This window comes from Anomaloglossus baeobatrachus, chromosome 2, assembly GCF_048569485.1.
Source record: "Anomaloglossus baeobatrachus isolate aAnoBae1 chromosome 2, aAnoBae1.hap1, whole genome shotgun sequence".
Classification (NCBI taxonomy): domain Eukaryota; kingdom Metazoa; phylum Chordata; class Amphibia; order Anura; family Aromobatidae; genus Anomaloglossus; species Anomaloglossus baeobatrachus.
In genome coordinates, this window is record NC_134354.1 from 512,530,089 (window position 1) to 512,548,791 (window position 18,703).

General features: G+C 41.3%; 1 protein-coding gene across 1 annotated transcript in view; it reads left to right on the forward strand.

The window, feature by feature from the left end:
* Nucleotides 1-11,381, forward strand: part of GEMIN8 (gem nuclear organelle associated protein 8) — a 68,920-nt gene extending 57,539 nt beyond the window's left edge. The window contains exon 4 of the mRNA XM_075336552.1: nucleotides 7,528-11,381. Within this exon, the coding sequence (XP_075192667.1) occupies nucleotides 7,528-7,784 (257 nt within the window). The 3' untranslated portion in view covers nucleotides 7,785-11,381. The remainder of the gene's footprint in view (nucleotides 1-7,527) is intronic.
* The last annotated feature ends 7,322 nt before the right edge of the window (nucleotides 11,382-18,703 follow it).

Consider the following 18,703-nt stretch of genomic DNA (forward strand, 5'->3'; position numbering starts at 1 on the left):
AAGGACTTGGGTATTCTCATTACAAATAAGCTGAGCAGCAGCTCTCAATGTCAAGCAGCAGCTGCAAAAGCAAACAAGATGCTAGGGTGTATAAAAAGAGAGATTAGATCCCATGATCCCAACATATTGTTACCCCTCTATAAATCACTTGTAAGGCCACATCTGGAATATGGGATTCGGTTTTGGGCTCCACATTTTAAAAAGGACATTCAGAAGTTAGAGTCAGTTCAAAGGCAGGCAACTAGACTACTACAAGGAATGGAAGGCCTCCCATATAACGACAGGTTGAAAAAGTTAGATACGGTATGTTTAGCTTAGAAAAAAGACGTCTCAGAGGAGATCTCATTTATATGTATAAATACATGTGTGGTCAATATAAAGGACTGGCACATGACTTATTTCTTCCGAAGACAATACTAAGGACCAGGGGGCACTCACTACGAGTGGAAGAAAAGCGATTCCGGCAGCTAAATAGGAAAGGGTTCTTTACAGTTAGAGCAGTCAGACTGTGGAATGCCCTACCACAAGAGGTAGTAATGGCAGATACTATAACCGCTTTCAAAAAAGGGCTGGATGATTTCCTCACTACACACAACATTGTTGGTTATAAATGACTTTGTGACCAAATGTAGAACTGGTGGAGGAAGGTTGAACTAGATGGACCTAGGTCTTTTTTCAACCTTAGTAACTATGTAACTATAAAAAAAAAAAATCTGTTGGGGTCTAGAACTTCCTCTTAATAATACTTGTGGTTAGGCATGATATTTTCATGTTTCTTTAGTCCCGCGTATAAGACAAAGCTGTTCCCATGGACCCCTGCTGGAGCTATGTATACTTCTAATATTGACCAAGCTGTAGTTGAATTTTCTCAGCTCCCACTCTACCAAAGAGGAAACATGTTGTAAAATGTAGTTTACACTAATCTTGCCTTCGCCTCTAGCAAGTAATGTTCTGCACAATTTAATTTACACAAGTCTTACTCTAAAAGGCTTAATAAAACGTCAGATACTCCATTATATGGACAGGTTTGCTGTAGTATTCCAGTATGGATTGTGTGAAGACCCAGTCATTTTTTTCAATATGATACATTGATGTATGTAAGGAAAAGGAAATTCACAATCCTTTTCACATTGGTAGATACAATATATGGATTAAAGAATTGGGACACACCTCTTAAGAGGTTTTCTACTACTATCACATCAGTAGGGGCCCACACCCAGCCCCCCCATTGTCCAACTGCTATCTGTTCTAACTGCGAGCGGATGTAACCCATATAGGAAATGGGACTCCGCCGCTCCTGGCTATTGCATTTTGACTTTTATGAAAACTGTTTCAAATAATGGCATACAATTCATACACTAGGATAGAATATAAAAAGCCAGAGCTATAATGACTACATGGAGAACATAGCGACAAATACACCCAATATCCTATGCAAGAAACTAATAGATAAAGCATGTGCCAAGGTTAGACATGTAAGGCCGCTTTACACGCTGCGATCTCGCTAGCGAGATCGCTAGCGTGGGTACCCGCCCCCATCGTTTTTGCGTCACAGGCAAATCGCTTTCCGTGGCGCACAAAATCACGCGGACCCGTCACACTACTTAGCTGCCTAGCGACGTTGCTGTGACCGGTGAACCACCTCCTTTCTAAGGTGGCGGTTCGTTCGGCGTCACAGCAGCGTCACTAAGCGGCCGCCCAATAGAAGCATAGGGGCGGAGATGAGCGGGACGAACATCCCGCCCACCTCCTTCCTTCCTCATTGCCGGCGGCCGCAGGTAAGGTGATGTTCCTCGTTCCTATGGTGTCACACATAGCGATGTGTGCTGCCGCAGGAACGAGGAATAACATTGTACCTGCAGCAGCAACTATAATTGGGAATAGGGGAGCATGTCAGCGATTTAATGATTTTGCATGTGTTTGCGACGATTTTCGATTGCACGTAGGTGTCACACGCAACGAATGCGGCCGGATGTGCATCACGAAATCCGTGACCCCAACGACATCGCTTTAGCGATGTCGCAGCGTGTAAAGCAGCCTGTAGTATTTGAATCCAACTGGTGACTGCCAATATGAAAAAAGGAAAATGTTCCTGTGTAATGTGACACCTAATAGTTGGATATACAGTAATTCATCAAACTTACATATAGGATGGATGTAGTGTGTCCTCTTTTTCCCCAATATTTTGTACACTATATAAATTTATTGAACATTCATTTTGCAACTTTATTGGAAATTGCTTATTGCGCCTTTTTCTTTTCTCTTCAAAGCTTCTCTAGATACCTTTTCCCTTATAGAAGGCCTGCAGATCTTCTCTGTCAAGCATCCAGCCATAGTCCCTCATCATTTTCACATTCCATCTACCTTGGTATCGTCGTTTCATCTCCTTGATGGCCTGATGAATTATTTCTTCCGGCTTTTCACTAACAGCGCTAACGTTTTCAGGAAAGTAGTCCAAATAGTAATGTAAAAAATGTAACTTCAAATTCATTAGACAAGCAAAGACTTTGAAACCTTTCAGCACGATGGATGTACATTATGGATCTCTGTTACCTAGAAATTTCTTCACAACTTCTTTAAAAGAATCCCAAGCCTTTTTTTTCCCCACAGCTTTTCATTTTTGTTTCTTTCATGAGTTTCTGAATATCTGAACCCAGAAAAGTGCCTTCCTTCAGTTTTGCTTCAGACAGTCCCTGTAACTTGGTACACAGGTCCTTTAAAAGTCTTTCCTTCTTTCTGTAGAGCAATCACAAACTGCTTCATCAGTCAAATCTTAATGTGGAGCAGTGGCAGAACTTTAGTGGGATCACCTGAACTTTTCACACCTATGTTCTTGAGTCCAGGTTGCAAAGATGTTCTCGTTGGCCAACTTTTCTGGCTCCAGTGATGAGTCTTATCTCGGCTGTTCCATTCACACAAAAAGCATTGATACTTTTTGTATCCTCCTTGCTGCCCAAGAAGCAAAGAGATAACTTTCAGATCACCACATATTGACCATCCTTAATCCTTGTAGTTAAGTTTCTTGAGAATAAAGTCTAATTTCTCATAGCTTTCCCTCAAGTGCGCAGAATGCCCTACATGCACTGAAGCATACATGCTGCCATTATGCAGTCTAAGCTTTCAGACATTTTGGATGAATCGGTAGTCTCCACTTGCTCATACTTTACATTTTTCCATCAGCCCAATAACATCCCTACAATACACTAGAGCACCGTCTTGAGAAAAGTATGGGAGAAATTCCTTTTGGAACCATATGGAATTCTATTCTTTTAAAAGCCTATGCAGTTCAGCTAATGAAAGTATAGAAAACTCACCTCTCTTCAGACAGTTTTACCCTTCCAGATCTGTTATATATGTTAGAATGGGACTTCATAAAAGCTCCTGTAGGTGTAACGTGTAGTGGTCCCAATGCTGTTATCCATACAGTGCACGATCTGGGATTGATGCATATATCATGCACATAGTTTTGTTTTTACTATTGTCCCTATGTAATTCTGAAATGCTGTGGTGTTTCAGAGAAAAATATAGTTTAATAGTCCCCAGGGCCAAGCCGATTGGGAGCCTAGTTGGGACAGGCAGTTCCCCAGCAGGGTCTCTCTGCCCGCTGCTATGTTTTTCCCTGAAACGCTGCATCTGAAATCGTGCAGCCAGTGCCTGATATATGCTTCATGTGCATTGGGCACCATGTATCAGCTGTCAGGTTTCCTCTAAGACCCTGTGCGCACGCTGCGGATTTACCGCGGATTTTGCCGCAGAGTTGCCGCACATTTGCTACAGAAAATGTGTCTAACATTGCTGTAGTCTTTCCCCAGCAAATCCTATGGGTTTTAAAAAAATGCTGTGCGCACGCTGCAATTGTTTATACTCGCGGATTTACCCGCGGATTTTTCGCTGCGGAATTAATGAGCATGTCACTTCTTTTCCGCAGGTACCTGCGTTTTTTGCCATAGATAATTGGTAAAAATCCACGGGGACCAACTTGCGGCAAAAATGCGGGTGCAGGTTTACTGCGTTTTTTACCGCGGGTGCGGGATTTTTTTAGAGGGTATGTTTTTTTCTTAAGAAAAGGAACTTTCTAGTGCGCACATAGCCTAAGGTATGTTCAAATGAATGATGCAGACACAACAATGTCACAAAACACAATTCTCACACCTTGGGAAAACTGTACACATTTTTAAAGTGGCTTCTTTATTTGAGACCCCTATCTGGGTAGTGCTGTGGACCTTTTTTTGGCCTTCAGGACTGCAGAAATCTATTGTACCATGGATTAGGTGTCTAATTTGTTCTGCAGTAATATTAGCCCGTGTAGGTGGCATAGCTTTTCACAGTTGCTGCAGATTAGGTTCAGGTATTAACTTGCTTTTTACAGCCCATTCTACCTCTTTTCAAAATTGCTTTATAGGATTATAGAGGTGGTCTAGTAGTTAAAATGTCTTTCCTAAATATCTACTGTATGTCATCACCCGCTGTATCCTTACACTCTAACAATACGCTTCACTTCTCACTATCTAGCTAATCCTTAAATGTCTAATTTTTTTTGTTTTGTTTTGTTCTTACTTCATATTACTTTTTATATATATATATATATATATATAATATGTGTGTGTGTGTATAAGAGGAGCCTCAAATATGACATCACAGGAGGCTGAGGCTGCACTCGCTTCCCCGCAGCATCTAGTGCCCCTCTTGGGACAGGACGTCATCAGGGGGTATATAGGGGGTTCAAATGCAGCTGCATGAACCCGCCCTTGGCCAGAATTTATACAGGTACAGGGGACAAGAATTGGAAGTAAATTTTTGGGAAGGGCAGAAAGGGACTAGATTAGATCAGGGCAGTGAGGTGATAGGCTAGTCTAAAGAAATGAGTTTTTAGGGCCCGCTTAAAGGTGTGGATGTTGGGAATTAATCGGATTGCTCTTGGTAGTGTGTTCCAGAGCAGAGGCGCAGCTCGTGAAAAATCTTGAAGACGGAAGTGAGAGGTTCGAATTGTTGACGAGGTCAGTCTTAAGTCATTAGCAGAGAAAAACATAATTCATGGAGAAAATGGATGTGACACATAAGGCCCAACAAATCCCATTGACTATAATGGGGTCTTTTTTGGTTTCCATCTTGGTGTACATCATTTTAATGGAAAAACTGAAGCTCCATATGTCAACCAAGCCTTGGCACTCTTTCCCATCACTAGTCCTAACCACCTTTGTCACCATCAAACCCTTTAACGTTCTGCATTATTGACAGACACGCACTTCCTTAATTATCAACATTTCTGAAATATTAAAATCACAGACCTTGTGATAAAAACATGTTTAAAAAAATTGAAAACCAAATAATCTTAGTGCAAGTAATTGGGCTGTCATGGCTTGGCAGAGCCGCTTCATTTTTTCCACTTGATGCTTTCCTTTTTCCAACCTGGCACTTGCGCTGCAAGAGATTTTGTACATTCCCACATCCCACCTCCCACTTCCCCCTCATCACCCTTTTGTATGCTTTAACTGTGCATCTGCTGCCATTTACCAAGGAAATTATGACTCACGCCAGGATTTGTTGTGTGCTACGGTTTCTTGTAGGTCGTCTGTATTCACCTCTTTAGGCAGGGGAAAGCTTAGGACCAAACTGATTCTGACTTCTGTTTGTTCACCAGTATTATAAGCAGAAACACATTATGTGCTGCTGATTTCTTACCCGTATATACTGGGTAACATCTTTGCAACTGCTGCCGACTGAAAAACTGTGCAAAGCAATCAATCTGATTTCAGTCTTTACATTTTTATGGGCAGGTAAGAAAGGTAAATGATCTGATTGCTTTTTGTTAGGCACTTCTCCACTGGTCATTATAAGTCTTCTCACCCTGCGCTGGCAGTGTGATTCCAAGACGTTTGTCTGGAGAATTTTCCAACATACATCAGTTGGAAATGTGATCCATCACACATAGCATTCGCAAAAACAAATGTACTGAGAATTCTTTTTTTCTGGACCCATATTTTTTCATTTTTTTTTTTTAACAATACTTTTACTGATGAAGATTTATAGTGTTGTCATCTTTACTATTTCCATGGACTACAGTGGGTAATCACAAAAAAGGCCTCATCAAAATAAAGAAATCTGCACCCATACCAATATGTTAGCGGTTGAGGACCATGAGCAGACATGACAAGTTCCCATTACACAGTGCCTCCTAGACTTTGATCTGAGCCTCACTGAGGAGACACGAACAAGTTCTTCATAAGCCACACTGGGGGCGGTAATAGTATTGGCACAACAAGTGATCATATCCACACCTGCCCTTCTCTGGTTCCGCAGTATATTTGATATCATATGGGCTTATTATAATAATGAATTGGTTAAGGGGACAAATTAAAAATAAATTTGAAATACGAGCATGGGCTATGATATATGGAGAAACCCTGACACCTGTGTTCATGTTGGTGAGACACCAGTCGAGAAGCTTGAGGATAAGAGGGCTTCATTTTTGTGAGAAATCTGGTTCAGCCCTTTTAGGCTAGGCTCCCACATCATGTACTTGTTGCCAATGTGCTAAGAACACTACAATGTAAATAGTCTTGCCAAACTATTTTTATAAAGTATGTGGAAAATCTGTCTCAAATTGTAGGCTTACTGTGGGTGTCATTTGTGTGTTTGGTTGCACAGCTCAGCAAGTGGTTTGCTTCCATAAAGATGTCATAGCATTGAGCAATACCAGTCATTAAAGGGAACCTGTCACTAGATTCATGACGCCCAAACCACGGGCAGCATGAATCAGATGCTGTAATGGTTCAGAGACCTGACTATTTTGGTGTCTTCACCTCCCAGCTTCTCCCAGTTTTGCTACTTTTGATTGACAGGTCTCTTTCCTTTGTGTACATAGCAGACACTTGTCAGTCAACTGAATCATGTCAGAAAGAAACTGGTTGGGGGCCATATCGGACAACTCAGATCTCTCCCTATAGTCAGCAGTCAGCTTTTCAAACTAAGTTTTCTCTGAAACTCGTTGGCTGCAGTCATACAGCTAGATTCTAATTCATGTTGCCTGTGGTTCAGGCAGCATGAATCCAGTGACAGACCCCAATTCTCTTACATGTTGGTTGTTAGTTCGTTGAGAGCATGGACACGTTCAGCCGACACATGACAAATAATGTGTCTAAGCGTCATTGCCGCCATGTGCATTCGCCATTCGCGATCTGTGAACTCTAGGTTCTATTAAAATGTGCTTTGAGCTAATCAGATTGATCACTTATAGACTGCTGTCAAACTACAAGGTGCAATGAGCAGCATGGCCAGGAGCATCACAGAAAATGAAGATAATTTCTCCAAATGGGCAATACATTAGTCACAAGTGTGCTTGCAAAGAGAACAGTATCTTACAACATCTCTCCATTGTACCCGCCATAAAAATGCATTACTTTCATATCTAATAACCAGATTATAAAATACCATGCTGATAGGATACACAGAGTTTTTCTGTGAGAGGAGTTTTGTATGCTTGTTTGTTTTTCTTTTGTAATATAGTATTCCTTTTACTGTTTTTAGAGCGACAGCAGCAGATTGAGGAGGAAATGCATGAGCAGTATGTGGACGCCGGTCATGATCTGCACATCCCCACCAGAAGATCCACTAATCCTCCGTCTGAAAGACCTGGAGAAAGACGTAGAATAGAGATGAAGAAACTTTATGGAGAAGATGCCGCTCAAATCCAAGGAATGGAAACTGCAATGCAACTTAACTTTGATAGACATTGTGATAAAAAACAGCCCAAGTACTGGCCAATCATCCCATTAAAGCTCTAAGGGGCCCTTTGCACACTACGACATCGCAAGCCGATGCTGCGATGCCGTGCGTGATAGTCCCCGCCCCCGTCGTAGCTGCGATATCATGGTGATAGCTGGCATAGCGAACATTATCACTACGCCAGCTTCACATGCACTCACCTGCCCTGCGACGTCGCTCTGCCCGGCGACCCGCCTCCTTATTAAGGGGGCGGGTTGTGCGGCATCATAGCGACGTCACACGGCAGGCGGCCAATAGAAGCAGAGGGGCGGAGATGAGCGGGACGTAAACATCCCGCCCCCCTTCTTCCTTCCGCAGAGCCGGCGTGAGACGCGGTGACGCAGGTAGGAGATGTTCCTCGCTCCTGCGGCTTCTCACAGCGATGTGTGCTGCCGCAGGAACGAGGAACAACATCGTACCTGTCGCTGCTGCCAAATAATGGAAATGTCGGACCCTACACCGATGATACGATTAACGAGCGCAAAAGCGTCGTTATAGTATCAAAAAGGATTTACACACTACGATATCGACTGCGACGCCGGATGTGCGTCACTTTCAATTTGACCCCAGCGATATCGCACCTGCGATGTTGTAGTGTGCAAAGAGCCCCCCTAAGTCTCTGGGCAGAGATGAGCAGTTTACATTACTGTATGTAGGAGTAATAATAGTAACCACAGCTGTATCAACTGGTAAAATAAGCCGTACTGCTGGATGTTCATCTACTTTAGCAATAGATTCCTAACTTGCATCCAAACTCACAGGACATGTTCACAAAAGAGTTTGGGTTGCAAAATCTGGGTTGCATTTCAGACAAAAACACATATTTCTGCCCTGGATTTAACAAAAAAAAAAAAGTTTCAATGAGTGACGTCACCCATAGCGGGTCGCCTTAGGGTGCGTTCACACCGTCTTATGTGTGGCACTAAACGACAGTAGATCAGTAATTTGTTTATTGGCAATCTTCTTTCTTTTTTTTCCGTCTACACTGGCAGCTGCACATCCACTGTGCACTGAACAACCTGTAATTAGTGATGGGCGGACCCGGACTGTAAAGTCCAGAACCGTGCAGTTATTGCTATTGTTCTCGGTACCTTGGGTCCAGGACAATGAGCTGCAGAGAACAATTATTTTTGTGCAGCACAAAATAATTTCTCCCAAAAAAATGAGGGTTCTGTTCATTCATCAAGTGATTATCATTCTTACTTATAAATGGACCCTACACATTTTGCCATTTTTCCTTTCGCAGGTCCTGCACACCAATTACACAGCGTATTTCATCTGCATCATTTTTTGCCCTTCCTATGGGCACCACAGTGTGTATTTTTTTGTACTGAATATTGTAACCACATTTTTATTTATCATCACTTATCTGAACATGAAGATGGTAAACTGATGAGAGCTGGTTTATGTCTTCAGGTTTGTGATGTAACGCAGCATGTTTTCGTAGGAGTATGGATAAACTTTAAGTCTTATGGAATTCTCTGCATTGATGGGATCTTTCTATTGTTTGGATTAAGCAAACTGGTCACCTCTATGCCTGGTAATTGTGTGCAGTGTTGCTGGCCGATTCTGTCGAAAAATCGTTGGAATGTTGGTAAAATATTGTCTTATTTATAAAGATATTAGCGATAAAATGTATCAACACTGATAAATGCAGAAACTCTGAATTTCCAGGTATTGTTTCATATTGTAGACAAACATTGCTGTGTGACTGCAGTAATTTCCAGTGGTTATTGCAGGTTAATGTCTCGTGGATTTATTAGTATTAATAAGTCTTTCCTACTTTTCACAGATGCATATGTTAAAGCCATCTTTATGTTTTTGTTTGTTTTCTTTTTACTGTAGTGGTTGCAATAATGTAAATCAGGCTCGCTTATGTTTTCTATTACCCATTTGGGAATAATTAAAATGTTATTGAATATCTTAGGTCTCATTTAGATATGTCAATTAGATCCAGTGTTGATTCTGGATCAAGAATCCTCAGTAAATCACAGTGAGTGTTTGCGTATAAAATAATCGGTCATATTCTCATACAGAAAAGTTGGACGAGTAAAATTTGTTTGGTATTCCTTGTCATGCGAGTGTGTGAGGTTTTTCTTTTCACGCCTACCATCAGTTTTCGTTGGTTTTTTTTTTCTTGGCTAATATTCTATAATCAATCATTTACAGGACCATTTACAGTGTTCTGTGCTACAGAATGGTGAAGTATCCATAAAAAACGGACGGCATACAGATGGCCCAAGTGCCATTCATATTTTTTTTTTCTTACAGCCATTGACTTGCACTGTCGAGTCTCAGCCGTTTTACATGACCAGATGCTTCATGGCAAAAAACAGCGTTTTCTGGAGCATCTTCCTCTTCAAAACTTCACCGGGTTCGCCAACCCAAAACATACATTGTGTACACAAAACTGCGCACAGCTCTATTTATTATAAGGTTATCTGCTCAGCCAGTGGCCGAGGTTACCGATTATGGCGAAAGTAGGAGCTGCAGCGCTAAGACTAGATATACACTCCATCTGTGCCCGCTTTCTGAGTTTGCACCAAACTGTGACAAGTCAAGATGGATGCCTAGGCATCCGTCCACCCGTTTGTATCAAATGTTATATAATGCTTGATAAGTTTCTTTGCTGTAGCCCTCTGTATGCAATTTCCTATACAGTAAAGCAAACAATCATTACTTTTCAGCAATTTAAGTCTGACTGTAAAAGGTAGGTAATAATAGTACAATAAAAAGTATCGGCATGTTCAGCTATCATTAGCAGATATACTGACAAATCTTGACGCTGCTCCACTCTTCCCTTATAATGTGCCACACAACCTCACTTTTAATAGGATACGAAGGCTGTGTTTTCACTGCATGACTTGTGGACATTAAATCTCCCACCAATCGACGACATGTTTGCTGATTGGCAGTCATTTTGGCAGGACGACTGCACCTCCCATGTGCACAGAACAATTGGTAATCGATCGTTTTGTGTGCATAGACTGACAACAGTTCTCGGCAGCACATGTCCTTTATGCAAAGGTTGATGTGCTATCCAGGGCAATGATTTTAAGCAAGCTCAAAAATAATTTCATCTGACGAACATGTGTTTTGCCTGTTTGTCTGGTGATTTTCAGCCTGTTTGTTTATACTGCACAATTATTGGAAAACAATATTCAGACACTGTAAAATGTATCCTTAGCCTGGAGAAGAATGGTGAAGATAGGAGGATGCTCTTGCCTCTATTGTTTCACTCTGCATGATTTCCTGTAGAGAACACTGTTAATCTGGAGCTGATCTGTTCCATTTTCATCCAGCAGCTGTGTAGTGGGTGGGGCATATTTGAAGGGGTGTGGCCTCACTAATTTTCAGCTTCGATTGTAAGTCAGTTATTGTACAGCTAGGCACGAAGAGAAGACGGGAAATAGCTGATCCCTGGTCACACCGAAAGAATTATTATTTCTAGATTTATCAGTTCTAATTTTAATGCACAATAAAATAGAAATAATGAGGGAGATAAAGGAAGTAATTGCACACAATTACTGGAATTTTTTTTTTTTTTTTCTTTCCAGTCGATAATTGTTATCTGTGAACCAATTCTTACCAGCAATAAACTGTGTTTTACCCTGCAATTCTGACTACTCCTAATTTGTTTGATTTGTGACGATTTTTCCATGTAGTTCGGATTTAGCCTCTGCTTTTAGACCTATAAATGGATTAATGTCAGGGACAAGTTGATTGAAAAATTTGAAAAATAAAATTTTCCAGATTAGATCATATATTAGTGTTTCACAATTATTGTTAACAAGTAAAACATTTTTTAAACATTCATGCAATGTCCATAGTTTTCTGTAGAGAACAGTGGCTTTAAGGCCAGATTCAAGCATCTGCAATCTATGGACTGCCGTCAGGTCTCTAGACCCAAATTTGACAGTCTAATTTAGGTCTATAAAGCTGTCAAGTTCAGGTCGAGAGACCCATGGCCGGTCTGTACTTGGATCACAACACTTAGATGTGTGACTCCTGATTTAGGCTAGGATTATTCATGGTCTTTTTTGTAGTTAGACCTTTTTTCTTTAGAGTAGTTCATAAAGAGATACTTTTTCTAAAGATCTCTATGTCTAATGATCTTCTACCATATGCTAATGAGCGAGGGACTAGTCCCCTGGGCGTTTGTTCCCCTTGCCAGTCGCCCCTATTAGCATGTTAAAATGCCCCTGTGGGCGTGCTATCATGCTAATAAATACGTAGCGTCAGAGGATGCTCTCACTCACCTCTCTGTCGCCATCGCATTAGACGCTGGATTTCGATGGGTCATGCGCACTACTTCAGTTTGAAGGCAGGACGATTACACCCGGCTTCATAGTGCGCATGACCTAAACTCCAGGGTCATGCGCACTGAGCCGAAATCCCCCGTCGAACGCGATGGCAGCGGAGAGGTGAGTGAGATCATCCTGTGACGCTGCGTATTCATTAGCACGATAGCACGCCCACAGGGGTGTACTAACATGCTAATGGGGGTGACTGGCAAGGGGAACTAACGCCCAGGGGACTACTCCCCTCGCTCTCTAGCATATGGTAAAAGATCTTTAGAAATACTTTTTGTAAAGATCTCTTTATCTATGCTAGTGTATACAGGGACGGTTAGGCAGGGATTACCAATATGCACCCAGAACTGCTCGTGGTTCTGGGTGCATATTGAACCTGACAGGTTCCCTTTAAAATTGCTTATAAATTCCAGGCTGTAGTTGTAATTGCAGAGGTTACCCATTGTTGGTCAATCCCTTCTTAGTGCCCTGGTGTGCTGAATAAAATTAGAAAAACTGGATATTTGCCTCCTGGACCGGTACTGGTCTTCCTCTTTAGATGATGTGTCCTATGATACCGTAACCTAGGCTGCAGTGCTCACGTGACAAACAGTAGATGAATATTGCCTGCAGCCTTCACAGTTCCGTCAGACGGAACAGTTCTGCTTTGAGCACTTTGTCCATCCTCAATCTTATGACTTTGAAGGCTGCAGCACTCGTGTAACATAAACAGTGTACCAAGATCACCGGAGGACACAATGCTGGAGGCGGAAGAGGAGCACCAGTCCGGGAGTTAACTATTGTTTCCTTTTGTCTAATTTTATTCATCAGATTATGAGCATTCAAAGAATTGTCTAGTGGCCAAACCTCCTTTATTAATTTCTAGAGACCGCTTTTTTTTTTTTTTAAGCTACAACAAAGAAAATCCAGCGCGATCCTCAAGGTAGAATAAAAGTCCAAAAATTTATTTGAGAATTTCCATTTAAAATACAGCGGATTGGCATGCATGCACCGTCCTCTCATGCACAATAATACTGTGGGCTTCAGAAACACAGCGCCGGAGATGAGCGCTATGCGCAGGCACTAACTCAGACGCCGTGTAACAGAAGAGTAGAAATTTACATACAGCCAGAGGGAGGGAGGAACAGGCGGGGGGGGGGAATCCATGTCCATAAGCCACCCGGACATTAGCATCAGAGGTGCACTTGTCAATCAAAAACATGATGAATTTTCAAACTTTATAAACTTGGATTTCACAGCCTAAACATCCGAGCTGCCCCCTGATGGTATGTACACAATGTGCCTGTTAGTGGCAATACCGCACTGGCTGTACCTTATATAGGAAACTACTGATGTTTGGTTCCCTTTAAGGCTATGTGCGCATGTTGCGTAATTACATGCAGTTACACTGCGCTTTGTAGCGCAGCGTAACTGCATGCATCCTGCGTCCCCTGCATAATCTATGGAGATTATGCAGGAGCCGTGCGCACGTGGCGTCTTAGAGCGCAGCGCTTCGGCTGCTGCCCGAAGCACGCGTTCTAAGAAGTGACATGTCACTTCTTCCGTGCGCTTTGCCTGCAGCCCCTGTTCTGTCTATGGCAGGAGCTGCAGGCAGAGCGCATGGAATCGGCTTTTTTTTTTTCACTGCAGACATTTTCTGCAGCGATTGGAAGCGCACGTGTCCTCTTCAGATCCCTGCAGAAATTTCTGCAGTGACTGTACGCAACGTGCGCACGTAGCCTAATGCAGTTGTCTCAGATGTTACTTAGCTGCTGCCTTATCCTGAAATGCTTTGATCTCAGGCCCAGAGTCAGCTGTTCAATATCAAGACAATGATTTCTCATCTCCAGTAGTTCTGATTCAAATCCAGATCTGCTTATCTCTATCAATATTACATTGACCTTTCTCTTTCAGTTGTGTCTGTAATGTACAAACTGCAAATTAGTGACATAACACTGGCAGTGGGAATTTGGGAAACTGTCCCTTTCAATGAAGTTTTAGGTTTCCACAGTGATTCCTCATAAACACAAATCAGTTTAGCAACCATGTGGAGCCAGTTGCTTGTTTTGTTCAAAATTGACTGTCTGTCTATATCGCATCATGACTATATCCAGTGCTTTAGCAGACCACAGAAATTCTGCAGATTTGGGTCTAGTTGGGGCACTGTGTTTTGCTAAGCATTTCAGCGTAGATAAATCTATACTCACTCATTCAGTGACTATGTCACTCGGTACAGTCTGTCCCTCCGTCATTTATACGCTGCTTGGAAAAAGGTCCTTTTCCCCGGAGTAACTTTTTCTCAACCAGCCGGACTTTTTAGATGAACCCAAATGACGATTTCATAGTTTCATAGTTTTTAAGGTTGAAGGGAGACTCTAAGTCCATCTAGTTCAACCCGTAGCCTAACATGTTGATCCAGAGGAAGGCAAAAAAAACCCCAATGTGTCAAATAAGCTCCAATGGGGAAAAAAATTCCTTCCTAACTCCACATACGGCAATCAGACTAGTTCCCTGGATCAACACCCTGTCATAAAATCCAATATACATAACTGGTAATATTATATTTTTCAATTAATGCGATCAGGCTCTGCTTAAATTTTACTTGTGAATCCCTCAATACAACATCATACGGCAGAGAGCTCCATAGTCTCACTGCTCGTACAGTAAAGAATCCTCATCTGTGATTATGATTAAACATTCTTTCCTCAAGACGTAGCGGATGCCCCCGTGTTCCAGTCGCAGGCCTAGGTGTAAAGAGATCTTTGGAAAGGTCTCTGTACTGTCCCCTCATATATTTATACATTGTGATTAGATCCCCCTAAGCCTTTGTTTTTCCTGACTAACTAACCCCAAGTTTAATAACCTGTCTTGGTATTGCAGCCCACCCATTCCTCTAATAATCTTGGTCGCTCTTCTATCTACCTGTAAGATTATGCTATTTATAACCTTCTATACTTTTGCTAACAAGAAATGCATCCATTCCTCTCTTAAATTCATTCAGTGAGTTGGCCATCACCACTTCCTCAGGAAGAGAGTTCCAGAGCCTCACTGCTCTTACCGTGAAGAACCCTCTTCTATGCTGATGTAGGAATTTTCTTTCCTCCAATCGAAAAGAATGCCCCCTTGTTCTTGTCATAGTCCTTGGTACAAACAGATCATGGGAGAGATCTCTATATGGCCCTCTGATATATTTGTACATATTTATTAGGTCTCCCCTAAGTCTTCTCTTTTCTAGAGTAAATAGACCTAATTTTGATAACCTTTCCGTGTATTGTAATGCACCCATTCCATTTATTATTTTAGTAGCCCGCCTCTGAACCCTTTCAAGTTCAGTAATGTCTTTCTTCAGCACCGGCGCCCAAAATTGCACACAATACTCCAAGTGTGGTCTGACTAGTGATTTGTACAGAGGGAGAATGATGTTTTCATCTCGTGCCCCCAGACCTCTTCTAATGCATCCCATCACCCTATTTGCTTTGGTGGCTGCTGCCTGACACTGGGCATTCCAATTTAGATTCTTATTCACTAAGATGCCTAAGTCTTTTTCCATGTCTGATTTCCCCAGCAGTTTCCCATTTAGTAAGTAATCGTAGCATCTGTTTCTCCTTCCCATGTGCATAACCTTACACTTATCTGTGTTAAACCTCATTTGCCATTTTTCAGCCCAATTCTCCAATTTACTCAAGTCCATCTGTAGTTGCAAACTGTCCTCCTTTGTGTTAACTACCTTACATAGTTATGTATCATCTGCAAATACTGATATTTTACTCTGTAAACCATCCACCAGATCATTAATAAATATATTAAATAGTAGGGGGCCCAGTACAGACCCCTGTGGCACCCCACTAGTAACCCTGGCCCAATCTGAGTATGCACCATTAATAACCACTCTTTGTTTTCTACCACTAAGCCAGCTACCTACCCATCTACACACATTTTCCCCGAGCCCAAGCTTTCTCATTTTACTTAGCAGTCTTTTATGTGGGACAGTGTCAAATGCTTTACCGAAGTCGAGATAAATGACATCCAATGATTCTCCTCGGTCCATGTGAGAGCTTACATCCTCATAGAAGCTGATCAGGTTAGTTTGACAGGAGCGATCCTTCATAAATCCATGTTGATATGGAGTTAAACAGTTATTAACATTGAGACATTCCATAATAGTATCCCTTAAAAACCCTTCAAACATTTTACCCACAACAGATGTTAAGCTTACCGGCCTATAGTTTCCAGGTTCCCTTTTGCACCCTTTTTTGAATATTGGTACCACATTTGCTAGCCGCCAATCCAGTGGAACAGACCCAGTTTCTATAGAGTCTTTAAATAAAAGGAATAGAGGCCTGTCTATCACATTACTTAACTCCCTTAATACCCGAGGGTGAATGCCATCAGGGCCTGGTGATTTGTCAATTTTAATGTTACTAAGTCGGTTCTGCACTTCTTCCTGGGTTAGGCAGGTCATACTTAATGGGGCATCTACATGATCACTCTGCATTTCCCCTGGCATATGCTTTTCCTGTGTGAACAGAGTTGAGAAAAAAGTATTTAAAACATTTGCTTTTCCCACATCGCTTTCTATGATTTTACCCTCATTATTCTTTAAAGGGCCAACACCATCAATTTTAATCTTTTTTCTGTTTATATAATTAAAGAATAGTTTGGGATTTGTTTTGCTTTCCTTAGCAATGAGTCTCTCAGTTTCTACTTTTGCTAAATATATTTGTTTTTTACACATTTTATTTTTTTCTCTATATATTTTTAATGCTTCCTCGCTGCCTTCTTGTTTTAGCTTTTTAAATGCCTTTTTCTTATTATTCATTGCCCCTTTTACATCCTTATTTAGCCACATTGGTTTTCTCCTGTTCCTAGCCCTTTTATTTCTGTATGGTATGGCTAGCTCGCAGTGGGTGTTTAATACCGATTTAAAAATTTCCCACTTATTTTCTGTGCTCCCATTTTTGAGGACATTGTCCCAATCAATTTGGCGAAGGTCTTCTCTAAGTTGATCAAACTTTGCTTTCCTGAAATTCAGCGTTTTTGTAACCCCCCTCCAAGGCACCTTACTAAAGGACAAGTGGAATTGTATTATATTGTGGTCACTATTCCCTAGGTGCCCATCCACTCGTACGTCTGTTATTCTATCTGGCCTGTTGCTTAAAATTAAGTCCAGAAGGGCTGCCCCTCTAGTTGGGCCCGGCACAAGTTGGGACAGATAATCCTTAGTTACTGACAGAAACCGGTTTCTTTTCTGAGATACGCAGGTTTCAGTTTCCCAGTCTATATCGGGGTAATTGAAGTCCCCCATAATAATCACCTCATTGTGATTTGCTGCTTTGTCTATTTGTTTCAATAATACATTTTCAGTGGTTTCTGTTATATTTGGTGGCTTATAACAAACCCCTATGAGGATTTTATTAGTTTTCCCTCCTTGTATCTCCACCCATAGAGACTCCACCTCTTCATTTCGTCAAGTGACGACTTTCCTTGTTATTCTCCATGCGCATTGCAGGAAGCTTATAAAGGAATCAGAAAAATATTAAAACCCGAAGATTGGGTTCTCTATTGTAGACTTTGTCCCATGTATAGCTCAGATTGAAAACTATGTCACTTTACTGAGCTATCAAGGCATTGAATGTACAGAATAACATAACATTGACCCATGTATCAATGTTATCTGTCCACATCTCTCCGGCCTGATCAATTCACAGAGGATGACCACAGATGTTCAGAGCAAAACATGAAAACGATTCTCATCAGTTGGCCTCCCTCACAATTGTTAAAGGATAGTCTGGTAATGTAAAAGGGTAGGTTGCCAATGTTAAAGCTGGCTTGCTAATGTTAAATTGGGAATTCTGATATAATTAATGTCAATCTTGTCTACTAATAATATTCAATTAATTAATGACATTTTAATGTTTCCTGTTCCTTATGCTATATATATGTAAGAACGTTGACTAAACTGAGACGAAACTGTACTAATAAAGAATATTCATTACACACCAAAGGTCTACAGTTTATTATACAACTAACTGCAACACTAATATGAAATACCCTAATGGCACACACTGGCATGTAATAAAACTCACAATGACCCAATATACCACCCAAGTTACTAAAAACAAACAAGTGCATCTCAATAAATTAGAATATCATCAGAACGTTAATTTATTTCAGTAATTCAATACAAAAAGGGAAACGTATTATATAGTCATTACATACAGAGTGATGTATTTCAAGTGTTTATTTCTGTTAATGTTGTTGATTATGGCTTACAGCCAATGAAAACCCAAAAGTCATTATCTCAGAAAATTAGAATAATTACCACAATACCACAAAACACCTGCAAAGGCTTCATAAGTAGAGATAAGTGATGTTCGAGGTTCGCCAATTTCATGTTCCAGTGATTTTGGGGGGTGTTCGAGACGTTCAAGGAACTCGAACGATTTGGTAAAAGTTCAGTAGTTCGAGTTACGTTCGAGAACGGTTCGATCAACAAAAAGCGTAGCTAGTTACTAGCTGGCTGCTCACTGTAATAGTGTGAGTCACTGTGAATCATGATGTTATCAACATTCAGAGTATAGTGTGCGGGGGGGACGAGGTTTAGATCAGTGCTGCTGCTAAGTGCTGAAAGAATGCCGATCGCCTTT